The following is a 15,577-nucleotide window of genomic DNA, read 5'->3' on the forward strand; positions in this document are numbered from 1 at the left end:
GAAGAGCAAGACTCATACAGATAGTAAGAAGTCTACCCTCTGATTCCATCCAATTCTAAATGTTTGAAGCAAGACTAAACTTGACATAATGCACTAAACTGCACAAAAGTATATTATGAGCTAGAGTTGCATGATTCTGGTGGTGTATTATCTCTCTTCCAGGCCACACCATGATCTGAGAAATCCTTATTAGGCTTCAGCAGAAAGTAAGAAACTTTTCTCTCAAAGTTATTAATGAGTAACCAAGAGCAACACTTTAGCAGATCCCTCTAAGCTGCGCTCTGTAATCAGGAAAACAAAAGTAATGAAGTAGCTCATATTTGAACACAAAATCATAATTTTTTACATGCATAAGAAACCATGCCACAGCAAGAAACTCCAAGGATGTATTTCAGTAGAGGGGGCCATACTGTTTCAGAGGGTAAAATGTCGTATCTCTGTTACAGTGCAAATTATCCAACTGTACCAATGAGTTTGCTCTGGTGTCTGCTTCTCAGTTTGAAAAGTCAACATGCTTTCAATTATCAGCCACATCTGAGGCACTGTGTAAGCTGAGAGTACATTACAGCACAGGTAAGGGAAGGCTGCTGATCTTTGTAATTTCAGTAAAAAAAATGGTAATGCTGAGATTGCTAACTGCAAAATTTTTTTGCTAGCTCAGGCCACTAACAGGACCTTAGCAAACTCTTATAAATACCAGCTTTACTTAGTATAACAAAGACAGAAATATAAGACATTAAAATGCTTTTTTAGTTCTCAAAAACAATCAGAAGGAAAGTGGTTATGAGTTTGTACAGTAATTAAAGTCTGAAATCCAGTTTTTCCTGGTTTTGTTTAGAGACCGAACCTTGGTGTTCTTAAAATTGCTTATACTGAGAACCTTGGGTTGAGAAAGAGAACTGAACTGATTTTAGCAACTGAGGCATTTAGCCTGATGTGTCAGTTTTATATTCATGCAATGTTTTCTCAATATCAGTTGATGTAGGTGCCCAGCATCTTTCTCAATATCAGTTGATGTAGGTGCCCAGCAGAAATCTTATTTTTTCTCCCTTGCTCTGTGGTAACAAGAGGTGTAGACCTGGTTGGAGTAATTAGTGCAGCAGTATTAGAAGTGGCATTACTTTCATTATTCAGGAAAAAGCAGCCATGCTTAGCTGAAAAAACCTCATACCCTCTTACTCAGCAGTGATGTTTTGTACAAATCAAAGAACATTCCTAAGCTGTTCCTGAATTCCAGCTAAGATTAAGGAGGGCAAAGATCTCTGTGTGTATTACAAGGTTATTTGTACTATTGTGAACTGCGTGTCGTAATTGGGTGTGTTATCTATGTTTAAAAAACTAAGCTCAGACAAAGTATTGTTTGATTCCTGTTAGAAAAGTAAATTATATAAGCAAAAGACATTTAGCTAGCTCTTTGCTGGAAAGAATGCCTCTGGCATATGCCCATTCCCTCTGCTCACTCAACTGAAAGCTCAGATGTCCCCACTGAGCACAGGGGATCCATTTTGGACCAGATCCTGGTATCAGCATTTGACTCACATGTACAGACTTCAGTTATCCCAAAGATGGGTGGGGAAAAACTGGAAATATGGATTGAATTGGTAAGCATGGTTACCAAAACTTTGCTTTCCTTCAGTTATTCTGCAACTAAGATTGTATTTTGGTTTCTTTTATTGTAAAAACAAAATAATCCTACCCTCAGAGGAAGATGGAATTTTGATAATTAATATTAATAGCTCATCTAGACAGTTTGGGAGGAAAGATCCTCAAAAAGGAGTGTAGACTGCTATTAAAAGGATTCATGTTCACTTGTTCTATTTCAAGCTGCCTACATAGCTCTATCATTCTTCAGTTCCTACTGGTCATAACTGAAGAAAATTAGAAATATTCCTTGGTGATAAGAAAATTTACTGCAGATACTGAATGAGAACTCTAAAATTCACTCCAACTTCTAACAACATTTTAATACGAAAATCTCTTTCCTAAATTGGGAAGCAAATCAAACTACATACAGAAAAATAGGACAAGAATATGTCAATGGTCCTAAAGTATAGAGTTATTACATAGCCTTTGAAAAAGATCAAGTGATATGTTCTGTCCTACAAATATCCATAGTATCACAGCATGGTAAAAGGTTCATACACAGCATAGTGAAGATATTTTTGCAATACAAAAATTACTGTTCAAACATTTATTCTAAGCTACCTTTCAAAGATAATGCACTGTATCAAAATATTTACCTTGCTCCTGTTTGGTGCAATGATAAATAATACCTTTTCTTTTGGCAAATGGGAAAGTACAGCATCAGGATAAAACCTCTTTTGTTCAAGTAACAAATCACTTATACTTTGAGAAAGAAAATGATACAACTTTTCAGATTTACTGCTTTCTGGAACATTTTCAATGACTCTGCAAGAAGTTACATTTAACTCAGCTTCTTCATGTTGTCTGCCTAAAATGTGGAGAGCAGAATCCAAAGTAGTTCCTTTTCTATAACAAAGACCACTGGACTTCTTCAGGAATGCTAATTCTCTCCTGTTATCATCCTGTGAACATTTCCTTTTCCATGCACAGTGTTTCTCGGCATTGCTCTTGTCTTGTTCCTTTAACTGTGCGTCTGTCTCATCAGACTTGGCGCGTCCCTGATTATCACCATGAAAGCTCTCTCGACAAAGAGAATCACTCTTTGCTTCGTGCAAGAAAACTTTTGCTTTAGCAATATCAACCGAAAGGTCTGTACTCACAGGCAGAGCATTACCAGCCACTGTCACTCTCCCGGGGAGGAAGTCGGCCAGTCCCACATCCTTGGGATGAATCTTGGTGTTTTCTGCAATCTCCACTTCACACTGTCTTTTTTCTTCATTTTCTTTAACGTGCACTGAATCTGATCCCACCTCGGTTGATTTTTTTCTCCTTTTTCTTCTGAAATATTTTCTTCCAGGGGAGTGTTTATCTGGACTTAAGGGAGCTTTGGCAGGATCTAAACACTGTTCTTCCTTCTCAGCCCTCACACATCCACAGACATTCCCCATTTGGCTGTCTGTAACTCACAGCCACACAGTTTCATTCATTCCCATATATTTAAATAAACTTAAATCCTCCTCAGAAAGTTAAGAACTGCTGTTTCCACTGTAATTTCTTCCAGACTTCACTTGCACCCGCCTCGGTACGTAGCCATTTTGCTTATGAGAAATGCACACGCAATAAACGCTGTGGCTCGCTGCCCAGGCAGGGCCTGTGTCTGATTAGACACTGGGGCTTATTTCTGGCCACCAATCCTCTTAAATAAACATCACTGTTCCAGCGTTGGGCTGTAATGCTGATTGCCTTTCACAGAGATGACATAGCAGTTATGAGCAATAGAAATTTCTCACATGCATTTTAACTTCCTGTTTCACTTAGTAACTTGAGCAAGATAAAGTAGAAAAATATGTAGCAACCTTTGAAACTATTAGCTACACTCCAAATCCAAAAGTAAGCAGCACAGTAAATAAGCAGGGGTTTAGTCGGCAGACTTGTTTTGCACTCATATGCTTTTATTACCTACCCAATGATCCACAAAAGGGAAGATTAAACTAAAGGATCAGAAATTGCTCTGACAGCTTGCTGGGGGGTCAAGTTTTTATTTGTATGTGGAGTTTCCAGAGCAGTTAATGTGACTTTTCACTGATTTGTCAGCTATAAATAACCTGCTGCTTCACTGCCATCATAAAAGCACAACAGCTTGCTCAGGGCAGTGACACTGTGTACTGGGGCTGAAACTTCACAGCAGAGTTAAACCTTCTGGCAGATAAAAGAGAAACAAATCATAAAAGCCAATCTATCTAGAAAAGAGACCTTAAGTTTACTGTTTACAAAAATGGAGTTTTATCCTTCTCCCATGCTCCTGTAAGGCATTTCTGTTTAGCTCTGAATATAAGATCCAAGGTATATATATATAGGATTTAGGTATATATAACTATACCTAAAACTAAGTAGAAATATACAGTTTTAAAATGCAAGCAAGTCTAACCTCTAGTATACCTTGTTTGGAAAAATCTTTTAAACTTACTTCTTTGTTTTTGTCATGTATATGTGAAATCTACTAAAACCAGCACACGTCCCAAGGACAGATGTGTATGGTTCCTCATGCTGAGAAATAACTACAGAATGACTTGCCAGGCATTATCAGGTGTTACCATTGACTTTCCCTTGCTTATTTGAAAAGGAATTGCAATAATGAGACCCAGAGACTTTATCCCCAGAGGCCCTTCCACTGAAGTATTCCACATTTTACTGACAGGATCCAGAATGAATAATACAGCAAAGATCTAGGATGAGCCCCCAAAGAATTTCCAAGGATATAGTTGCTCACTGATGATTACTCTCAAGGCACTGGGGTAAAAGCAGACAGTAATGCTCAGAAAATTTTATTCTGTAACACCACGGAATACTGTGACAGACGGGCAGCTATGTACAGGCACAATGCTAACATGTTTCTTTTCAAAGTTGACATTTGTTCCATGACTAAACTCTTTCCTGGCCTCAATTTGTATTTGCATTTGTAGCATGCTCAACATACAGGTGCACTTGTGACATTTGATCCCTTTACTCGTAATGAAAAAGTTGTATCCTAGTCTGTTTAGAAAAATTACTTTAGAAAAGTGACTTTTAGGTAAGACCAGAGGACTTACTGATTTAAAGAACACTTCCACGTGGGTCTGACATGGGTCTCCTTTATTAACAGAAAAACACATTAAAAAAATATATCTTTCTAAATGACATCCCTGTGGTTGTACAAAAAAAAAAAATGAAGCTTTTTTACCTAAATATATACTTCTTTTTCTTCTCTCTCATCAGAAAAGATGATTAAGGACTTTACAGTGCAATGGGTCAAGGCTGATTTCATTTCACACAGATACAGTTTCTGGTTTAACAACAAGATGCCTAGTAATAATATATGGTTAAAGAGATCATAGTATAATGGTCTCCAGATATATATTAAAAAATATTATCTTGATAAAGCAGAAACTATGTAAAATATTAAAGACAAGTTTCCAGCATTTGAATGGAGAACTGCAAATCTTCATGCTCTCTAATTCAAAATGTATTAATGTAACCTACCACTAGTACACTGCTGTTATTCTTCCTCCATAAATTTCACAGGGGGAGAGAATTTCCCTAGAAACACTGCAAATTTAAATTTTCAGTGCATGTCCATTTTTAAATTAATACATGTAGGTATCAAGGCTTCTAAACAGTATTATATTAGAATATTATTACTGAGCTTAAGTGGAGTGTGATTTGATATGTATTTCCATTAAACTGCTTACATCTCTTAAACAGTCACCCTGATACTACCACCTTTCAAACAGAAAATGTCCCTAAAGTACACTGTTGTGCCTAATTTCCTGTAGATTTAGTGTCACACTGTCACAAAAATGTAAAATAATATCTAATTCAAGATAGGTCAGAAGAAACACATTATTGTTATTTTACAGCTGACAATTACATTTTGTAATGCAGTCAGTAATTTACAGAGTCCCTGATCTTGCACATCCTCTTTCATTCATATTTGAAATTTTGATTATTTTTCTTAAGAGTAACTCAATTTTTCAAAAATCAGGTGCCACTGAAGTAGAATTAAAAAAAAAAAGAGAGACAGCAGAAATATAAGAATCAGCTCTAAAGGACTGGTTACAAGATCAGTGTTTCCAGCAATCCTGCCCTACTTCTGCATATTCCAGGTCAATCTACTCGAATGCAGCCCGTATAACTGCAGCTATCCTAGGAGAGAGCCACAAGGATGGTGAAGGGCCTTGAGGGGAAGCTGTGTGAGGAGCAGCTGAGGGCACTGGGTCTGTTCAGCCTGGAGGAGACTGAGGGGAGACCTCACTGCAGTCACAGCTCCTTGTGAGGGGAGGGAGGGGCAGGCACTGATCTCTGCTCTGCGGTGACAATGACAGGAACTGAGGGAATGGCCTGAAGCTGTGCCAGGGGAGGATTAGGTTTAGGATAAGTTTTTTACCCAGAGGGTGGGTGGGCACTGGAACAGCTCCTCAGGGCAGTGGTCACAGCACAGCCTGACAGAGCTGAAGAAGTGTTTGGACAATGTTCTTGGGCACATGGTGTGACTCTTGGAGTGTCCTGTGCAGGGTTAGAAGTTGGACTTGATGATCCTGAAGGGTCCCATCCATCACAGCATATTAGAATATGGTAGCTCTATAATTTATCCATTTCTAAATATTATCTAGGAATAAATACATTCCAAATATACCTCTGCAGATAATTAGTAACCCTTATGCCTTTTTATCTTTCTAGATGTTGGTATTTCTGAGACTTAACAATACTTACGAGCTGTTCCTGAGGAGGCTATCAGCTCTCTATTACCAATTCTGTCTGCTGGTTCTTTGTATTTTATTTTTTTTCCCAAGAACCAAATAATAACTTATAGTCACTTTTACTTTCTAAGTCACTCTTGAACCAAAGAAAAGGTCAAGGACAACAGAATTTATATATTGCATTTATATCAGTTGTCGGTGTTCTTTTTATAAAAACCCTAAGCAAAATAAGCAAAGACGATAAATGAAAGTGCTAGTAACTAAAGAAAAAAAAATGCCACTTTCAGCTAACTGAAATTCTATCAAATCATAACTTTGGTCTCAGCAAGGAAAGAGACAGAGTTAACAGGATTACACTGGAGGTTCAGAAGAGGGAAATTTAAATTTCTTCCAAAACCTGACAGCTGGAGCATAGATAGATTATATTCTAAAGCACCAAAATAGATTACCACTGAAGCCTGTGAGAACCACCACAACACAGTGATGACCACACCAAGGGCTTCGTCTTGGACATCTGACTAATCTGACCTGAATGGAAGCTCTGCACTGGTTTAAGGCAGAGATCCAGGTGATCAAAGCTGTTAAAGCAACCACCAGGGATCGCTGTGTTTCTTTATCTTGATACTGGGGTTTTTTTATTGTTTTTTTTTTTGTTGGTGGTGGTGGTGGTGGTGGTGGTATTTTTTTAAACAAAACATGTAAAAGATACAAATTTATACTTACCAAGGCTGCAAAATTTTATGGGGAGATTAACAACTGACTTTTTCTGGCATGAAAACCCCTAAGTACAACATGAATAAAGGATTAGACCAACACTTGTGTGCAATTTGACCTGTCTTACAGGCTGCTTAATCACAAACAGGAGGTTTAAGATTAAGACATGGAAAACAAATGACTAACACTGAAACATGAAATAGCTCATGCAGATTTGTATGGGTTTGCACCTAACCACAGATTTCTATAATTTGTCAAGCATGTCTGTGACTGGGAAATGCAATAATTTCTTAATATGGGACAGGTGCATAACACATTAAATTGGAAATGTTGTTGAATATTTCTGTATTTCTAAGTCTGCAAAATTATGATACCATTAGCCCTATGTACACTGCAAATTTATGCTTTATTATTTGTCTCATATAGTTAGCAATTATTGTACTGGAGAAATTATTCTACTTTGGTAATCAAACCATGCCAGGTATCTTTTATCAAAACCCTACTAGTAATGCATTTTAGATCTGGATCTAAGATCCCTTTCCCCTCTTTTTTGTGTGTTTATGCAACACAGCAGAAGTAATGGAGCATTTAGCACAAATGGGACGTGTCATTTCACAGCACTAAAACAGCATACCAGATAACCAGCAAGCATTTTGTTGCACAGCCCTAAGGTCACATGCAGAATAACAGAGAGATAAACATAAGCCAAATAGAAAGTGAAAATTAAAGTAGCACAAGATAGAAAACAAGGGTAAAAATAAAGGCTTGCCAGCACAAACAAAAGGTTTGGAGCTGTTTGAGCAGTACTGGCAACCACTCCTCAAACTTTGAAAGAGATATTCAGCTACCAAATAATAACCACCAACAGGAGAGGTTTTATATCCAGTGAGATGGGTAACAAAAAGAGGAATTTGCTCCTTCTTGATGGCTTCATGGCATTAAGGACAGAGATTTCATGCTTCTCTCACCCTTGCTGTGATTCAGATGAGTCCCAGAAATTTCAAGAATTCCACACCCATTTTCTTACCTAAGATCTAGGAATTTCACTATTTTTTTAATAAATCACTGAAGAATTCCAGAAGAAACAACTAGGAGTTCATCTGAGAAATAAAATATCACAAGAGTACACCCTAACAACTGCTGAAGGACAGGCAATGCTGCTGCATTGGCTAATGACAGACAATGCAGCTACCACGTGAAATACATTTTATCCTATCATCACACACAGTCACAGACGGGACAACTGGCCGCATAGTTCCATTTTTAAATCTTTAAGAAGATCAGAACTGTTCTGGTTATTTTAAAGCAGAGGCAGAGTAAATTTCAATCCTTGGACTACAAGGGCACAGAGCTCGAGCAGCACCATGAGGACTGAAGGCCAGACCCAGCTCTCCTGATCCCTCACGGCCACCTCAAGAAAGCAGGCAGCCTGTCTACTCAATGGTGACCCTACCAGGGACATCCCTCTGTCTTCTGCACATCGTTTACTCAAGTGGGCTACCACAGCTGAGCTGCCTCCTCCTCTGGCCACCCTGCATGAAGGCCACAACCTTACAAACCCACCTGTCTCACCTTTTCACCAACACTGGTAAAAGTTTAGCTGCTGATGCTGGACCAAATGAACAGTCTGTACACTGCTTGGGGCCAGACTAATCAAAAGTGATTTTTTCTTAAAGATTTATGGGGAGTCAGCAGCAAAAAAAAAAAAAAAAAAAAAAAAAAAGTATTTGCTGGCTAGCAAGAGAAATGAAAAGAGATTACGTGTGTCAAAGGAGGCCTGAGGCAAAATGCCCATCTGGCTGGAGAGGGCTGGGTGGTACTGTACATCTGGACAGAATCATCACTGAGCAGAACCTTGAAAGCAGCATCCTCCAGAGGTCTGACAGTAAAGAGCAGGGAATAGTGGAAGGAAAAGTGTTTAATGGCAGTTCCTGAGCTGAAAAATGATGATGAAATTGAAATGGAAGACATCTATTGAGTCATTACTTAGAACTTTCTGAATTTTTTTAAGGTCTGAGTTCACAAAGGCCTACTTTTAGCTAGATGGAAGTTCAAAGTTTTTCTTTGCTTCAGCATGCTTTTTTCAACCAACTGCAAGTGATGTTAAACGTTTAACATTTTTTAAAGAATGCTTGCAGTGGTTTGAAAAGAAATGATCACCAGTTTACACAGAATTTAAATCTTACTAAAACTGTGATGATTTTATGAGGACAAATATTGCTTTTATTTATAGTTGCTCATCTCCAAAGTAGTCAGTGAAAATGTATTGGATGTTGAAGGAGTCCATAAAGTATTAATTTGTATATTTATACGTACAGCCTATGATTATACAAAATACTATAATCTGATTTAGCATGTTCTACAGGTGCCAGGAAAATAACTTATAACAGTTATTACATTATGAAACTGAATTTAAACTAAGCCACCTACTATTAAAAGCATGTGAAATACGTATATTGAAAGCTTGCATAAATCCTAGCAACATAGATGCATTGGGGTTTTTCAATACCCACAGAACAAATTATTTTCTTACATACTCAGTTTAGTAATCCACCAGATTTCTCATTCCAGCTTTTCAGTAACTCCTATGTAATTACTTGGGACACAGAAGAATGGATACTTTCTGGACTTGTGCAGCTGCAGAAGTCAGTGCTGTAACATTTATATTTGTCTAGTTATGCATACCAATTCCCAAAGCCATAACCATCTCTAGATATAATTCAGATGCAAGAAAAACATAATCCTCAAATGTTTATTATCTTTTTTTGTTCATCATGTCTTTCCCCTAAATCATTCCTAAATTCATTCCAATAATCAGAGGGATTTTCTATTTTAAGTAAATAATACCCTCCAGATAAGGACCATGACTCAGAGAAACAATAAGCCACAAACAACAACAAAAAACAATCTCTGGCCTCTTGACTACTTCCCAGATTGCAGTGTTATTAGAATATGATGTGTGGCTGAGCCAGTAACATCACACAGCAAAGAGATTCTTATGCTCACTGAGAAAACTAACTACTTCTGCAAATGATGGGAAAATTAAGGAGTAATTCAGTTTAAAAGACCCCCACTTAAGTGTCTAGATACTCATGTTTACACACTGGCTAGGTTTTGAAGAGATCCCTTTATGCAGTGGGGGCAGGATTCAGTTCCCTCAGCCCAGGGTTCTGGAGCTCTTTGAGATATCCTGCAATATCCCAACTGGCCTCCAGCTGCAGGTCCAGAAGATCATGAGTTTCTCACAGGTCTGGAGTCTCATCAGAAACTCCACACACATGTCCTGCATACTCCAGGACACCTCAGGTATCACTCAAATGTCACCTGTATTTAGGAGACTGAATCCAAAGCCCTATACTAGTTGTTCAATCAACAGCAATGATTCACACCCTGAAGCAGAGAGATAAGAAAGTCAATTGACCATCTAGAATATTTGAGACACTTTAAAATACCTGAGATATCCATATGGAGATAGCATTTACACCACAAGACCTAAGGAAATCTGCTTCCCACTGCAAATGCTACTGGCTATGAAGTATCATCTCAGAACACACACAGCAACTATGCTGGACAAGTGAACAGCTCCATAGGTGCTCTAGGCAGCTCCTCCAGGTGATCTGGATTACTCCATCAGCCTCACCCTCTGTATTGCCTACTCCTCCAGGCCTCAAATCCATTGCTAAACATGTTTTCCACCATTTAAGAAGCAGTTTATCGTCCCTGATCTGTCTCTTCCCAGATGAGGCTGGGTTTCCCATAAGACCCAGGTCATGCTTCTCATACTCACATGGGTGTCTCATAAATCTCCAACAACACAGATGTTTATGTTTAGTTGAGTGAAGTGAACCTCTAGTAGCTAGTTAGCTGATTCACTGTCTAGGCTGTACTAACTGTATAAACTAGATCTCTATCCTTCTGATTATCAGATTAAAGGGACAATTTAGACAATTGCATAAGAACATACCTCCCCATAAGCACAAGGATTTAGATGTCTTAACTTCAAACTGAATCTAATCACAACTTTCCCGTAAGTATGGGACTACTCCACACATAAACACAGTTATTATCACAAAGCTTTATCCCTTGGTGAAGACTCCACTTTTCTGTTCAGATTTTTTCCTCATTTTGAATGTAATTGAAGAAAAAAAAAAACCAACTTGAGGTCTAAGTATGTACATTCTTCTGAACTTCACATTCTGAACCCAAAGGGGCCATATGTAGGTGACAAAGACACTGAATTGCCATTTTAAAGAGAAATAGCAGGAAATGCCATGCCGGAAATGTCATGGAAGCACAGATCAGTGTGTCTTACATCACTTTACAAATCCCTTCTGCATTCAGTATAGGTTTACTGCAGCCATTACTAACAAAAAAAATATCTTTTTCTACATATCCTGTTCTTCAATTACTTCATGTTTATTAAAGAGGCAATTAATTAGTCAAGCACCAGTAGTCATCCTTAAAATTACTTTTTCACCAATTTTTGAATTTATTATTTTGAAAAAGAAGGTCATCAAGATGGCAAACCCCATAGTAGGGGGCCTCAAACACAGCCCAAACAGCCAGTAGGAAGGGGCAATTATCCTGCTGTACTCAGTGTTGGTGCAGCCTCACGCTAAGAGCTGGGTGCAGTTCTGCTCTCCACAGTTTAAGAAGGGCATGAAGGTCCTTGAGTATGTCCAGAGAGGGGCAACAAAGCTGGTGGCAGGGATGGAAAGCCTGTTCTAAGTGGAGCACCTAAGGACTTTGAGTTTGTCTAGTTTGGAGAAAGGGAGGTGGAAGAGTGACCTCACTGCGCTGTGGGGAACTGGAGGGAGGCATTGAGCTCTTTAAAAGGGAACCCATCTTTAGAAATGGAAGAAAAGACAATGCTGGGAACTATCAACCTGTCGGCCACTCCTCTGTGCCTGGGAAGATCGTGGAACAGATCCCAGGGAAGATGCTACGATGCCCCATTCCTGTGAGTGCCTGAGGCCGGGTTGGATGGGGTTCTGAGCAATCTGGTCTAGTTGAAGGTGTCCCTGCCCCCAGAAGGGGGGATGGAATGAGCTAATTCTCAAGGTCCCCTTCCAACCCAAACCATTCTGATTCTTTTCTCCCTGGTATGCAGTCACTGGACACACAGAAATACTTCAAAACTGTGCTGGGGAGGTTTAGATTGGACATCGGGAAGCATTTCTCTTCCTTGAGGGTGGTCAGACATTGGAACAGGCTTCCTAGACAGGTGGTGGATGCTCCAAGCCTGTCAGTGTTCAAGATGCATTTGGAGAATGCCCTAAGTAGCATGCTTGAACTTCCAGTCAGCCCTGAATTGGTCAGGCAGTCCCACGAGATGGGCATTGTAGCTCCCCTCCAACTGAAGTACTCTACTCTGACAGATCTACAAGATCTGAATTGTACTTACAGATATTTAGTTGGTAGTTATTTGGGTTAGGACATAGTGAAGTGTGTTTTAGCTACAATCTAAATGCTTCAACATATTTCATATGGAGCTGACTATCTTACAGGGGAAAATCCTTGCCACACCAGTTCACCTAAAGAAGGTAATTTATATAAATTGGTTTTCCTTTTCATCCATTTTTTACAACTGGCAGCACTAACGTTCATGACTTTTTACAAGCACCTAAAATTGTGCCAGATGTTCTGTGCTTCACCTAATGAGAAAAACTAACTATTTCATTCTGCAAAAGCCTAATAATCAGGTTCAGAAACATAAAATACACATCAAGTAAAGGTTTAACCTCCACTAACAGCTTCTATTAGTAAGTTGTTAATAATTATTTCTTAAAATAGAGCAACCTTCAATCACAGCCTAATTCTGTAGGTCATGCTTAAATATATTTAAACCCATCATTTTTTTCTCTGTATAACTATGTGGGAGCAAAGATTGACATGACAAGGGGAGCTGAAGGAGCTCCAGGTCCTTGCTAGAGGTTTCTCCTTTATTCTATGTGCTTGTCTGGGCTAAGATGTGCACCCTGTTTATATCTGGATACCATTGGTCCTATTCATATCTTTACTCCACAATAGGATTTGCAGAAGGGCACACTAGATCCTAGCAGCCTTCTGGCTTTTTTGGTAAATTTTTTCTCAGTCATAAATTCAGTGTGGAATACTCCTAAGTGAACCACGTTTTTTCTGTGTGATCTTGCAAATTTCTGATCATTTAAAATGCCTGCACAGCAGGGAGTTCATCGCTAACAATGCTGCAGTCACTAAATGGGAATTATCTGTCATCTGAATGACATCATCTGCAGCCAGGGCCATTATGCAAGCCTCCTTTTGAGGAGCAGTTTAACACCACACACTGTAAGGCTGCATTATACTGTACACAATCCCACCAGTGTACAACAACCAGAGTGCCACCTAGTGTGACCCATGCCACCATCGCTGGGGCTAGAAACAAATGCTCACACGGGAGGAACTACAAGAAGAGGCTGAGAGTACAGCTTGCTAAAATGCTCATAGCAGCAGATCCTGAAGGAAAAAATATTCAACATTTTTCAAAATATTTTAATACTAATAAAAACAAGTATGTAGAATAAAACTAGAAGGATATGTCCAAATACTGGAAGGAATACGTCAATTACTGTCTTTAATGATGTTCAAAACTGAAGCTTTTTTTACTCTCACTCCACAGACAGGAAATTAGCAAATAAAATCTTGAGATTCAGTTTACATCATGAAATAAGATACATCATCCAAACCTTTAGAAATACATTAGAGAGGAGATAAAATCTATGGAGTCCTGTCTACATTGACATTCCTCGCAACTATGCAAGAAACTGACCAAAACCAGATAGTCAAGCAAAACTAGGCTTACCTGAAAGTGCAAAATTATGGTCCATATCAACCCCAAAGTCAATTTGGGATTCCCATCTGTTATATCATCATTTCTGATGTTAACCAGTTTCACCTGCCATCACAGAAAGAAAAATACAGGCAAAATTGAAATAAATATGCCACAAATACATAGTGCATTACGCAGGCATGACTATAAAGGATGCACTACTCACTTCCTGAGCCTACTCTGCTGGGTTTTTTAAATTCTCAAAAGCAGAAAGGAATTGCATTCTGCCTGTAAGTGGCCTGCCAGGAATTGCCCTCTCCCACTCACACCGGGATGAGGACATTCCTCAGCTGTCACTAGGCTGGCAGATCTGCTCCCCATGCCAAATACCCTTTGCCTCAGCTCCTGTCAGAAGGGGAAGGCACGACAGAGGAGGGCAGGATAACATGAATATAATGATCTGTAGCTGCTGCATCAGTCCCAGGGCAGTGCTGACACTGGAAGTTATCACTGCCATTCTTCCACCCCACGCTTTCCTGTACTTAAACAAGGATTCAGCAGCAGGAGAACTGGCCTGCTAAAACACAGGTCTGGCTTGATAAAACTAGGAATTTAGTATCACATTTAAGTAAACAATGGCTTAAAAATACAATAATTATTGTAGTTTCTGATTCTGAAGTCATTCATAGTGCTATAAACAAATGCTTAATAGGATTAAAACAAGAGCTGCTGTTATTACGCTCCCATAAACTCACACCCAGAGTGAGCTCAATAATTCTGGTCTTTTCTCTAATTTTATTAATAAATTTAATTTCTCTATATGTATTATGCATCCATAGAACCTAGCAGTTAAAGATGACTCAGCTAAGAGGCATTTTATGCTTACATTAGTAAAGTTTCATGCACATGCTTTTCAACATATACCCAGTTATCAACTGAACAAGCAAAGGTATGTCCTTCTTTTGATCCGCAGACATAATCTTTACTGTTTGGAGAGAAAAAAAGTGCCAAACCCCACTCTCTGCAAGAAAGACAATGTATTCCACAGTTTGTTGTTTGTTCATTTTTAAAGTCAGGCTTCAAAATTATCAATATATAGGCTCTCTCTGCCTTATAATCATAATAAAGTATTGTACTTGGAGGTTACACAGACAACCTGAGCCAGTTAACTCCGAAATAGTTTAGAAACACCTACTAGAGGGCTGAAATTTTAATCAAGCAAGCCCCACTGACAATTTGCCAAGACCAAAGCCCTTTGCTTTGAACTCAGCAAAGGAGGATTTTGTTCTCAGTGTACACATTCCATTCAGTGACCCGAAAGGCAGGTTTGAAATTTCAAAATGCAAAACAACGTCTGGTTTCATAACAAAACTAAGTATCTGTTTATGGTTTGCTACCTCATATTCTCTCAAACTTCTGAAGTAGCAAAAACAATTTCTTTCTTTTTAAATCAACCAGTTAGAGAGTAGATTTTCATTGGGATGTGATGTTTAGGGAGGAACAGTTTTTCCTTCCATGTTTTGGATAAAGGGAGAAATCCCTTTATCTTCCCTTTGGAAAAGGGAGAAATCAAGCTTCTGTAAGCGTTTAAAAGATATTGAAAAGTAGAAAGAAATTCACAATAGCAGAAATGCAACAGTGTGGATTTCAAGTGTCTGGCTAAAAGGAGATACAAGTGAAATTAAGCCTGAATCTTCCACAATGCCCAGACGGCTCTGACACCTCTCTAGTTCATCTAAAAAGACCAGTTTTG

The 15,577-nt window shown here is 38.8% G+C and overlaps 1 protein-coding gene across 8 annotated transcripts in view; it reads right to left on the bottom strand.

Annotated features, from left to right (window-relative positions):
* Positions 1-15,577, bottom strand: part of DST (dystonin) — a 288,951-nt gene that overhangs the window by 163,894 nt on the left and 109,480 nt on the right. For 7 of the 8 annotated variants that reach the window (XM_059468642.1, XM_059468637.1, XM_059468645.1 and 4 more), the window contains one exon: positions 13,858-13,950. In XM_059468642.1, the coding sequence (XP_059324625.1) occupies positions 13,858-13,950 (93 nt within the window). Of the gene's footprint in view, positions 1-2,744; positions 3,157-13,857; positions 13,951-15,577 lie in introns of those variants that run through there. The other variant, XM_059468638.1, reaches the window with a different exon arrangement.

The sequence above is a fragment of the Ammospiza nelsoni genome, chromosome 3, assembly GCF_027579445.1.
Source record: "Ammospiza nelsoni isolate bAmmNel1 chromosome 3, bAmmNel1.pri, whole genome shotgun sequence".
Lineage (NCBI taxonomy): Eukaryota > Metazoa > Chordata > Aves > Passeriformes > Passerellidae > Ammospiza > Ammospiza nelsoni.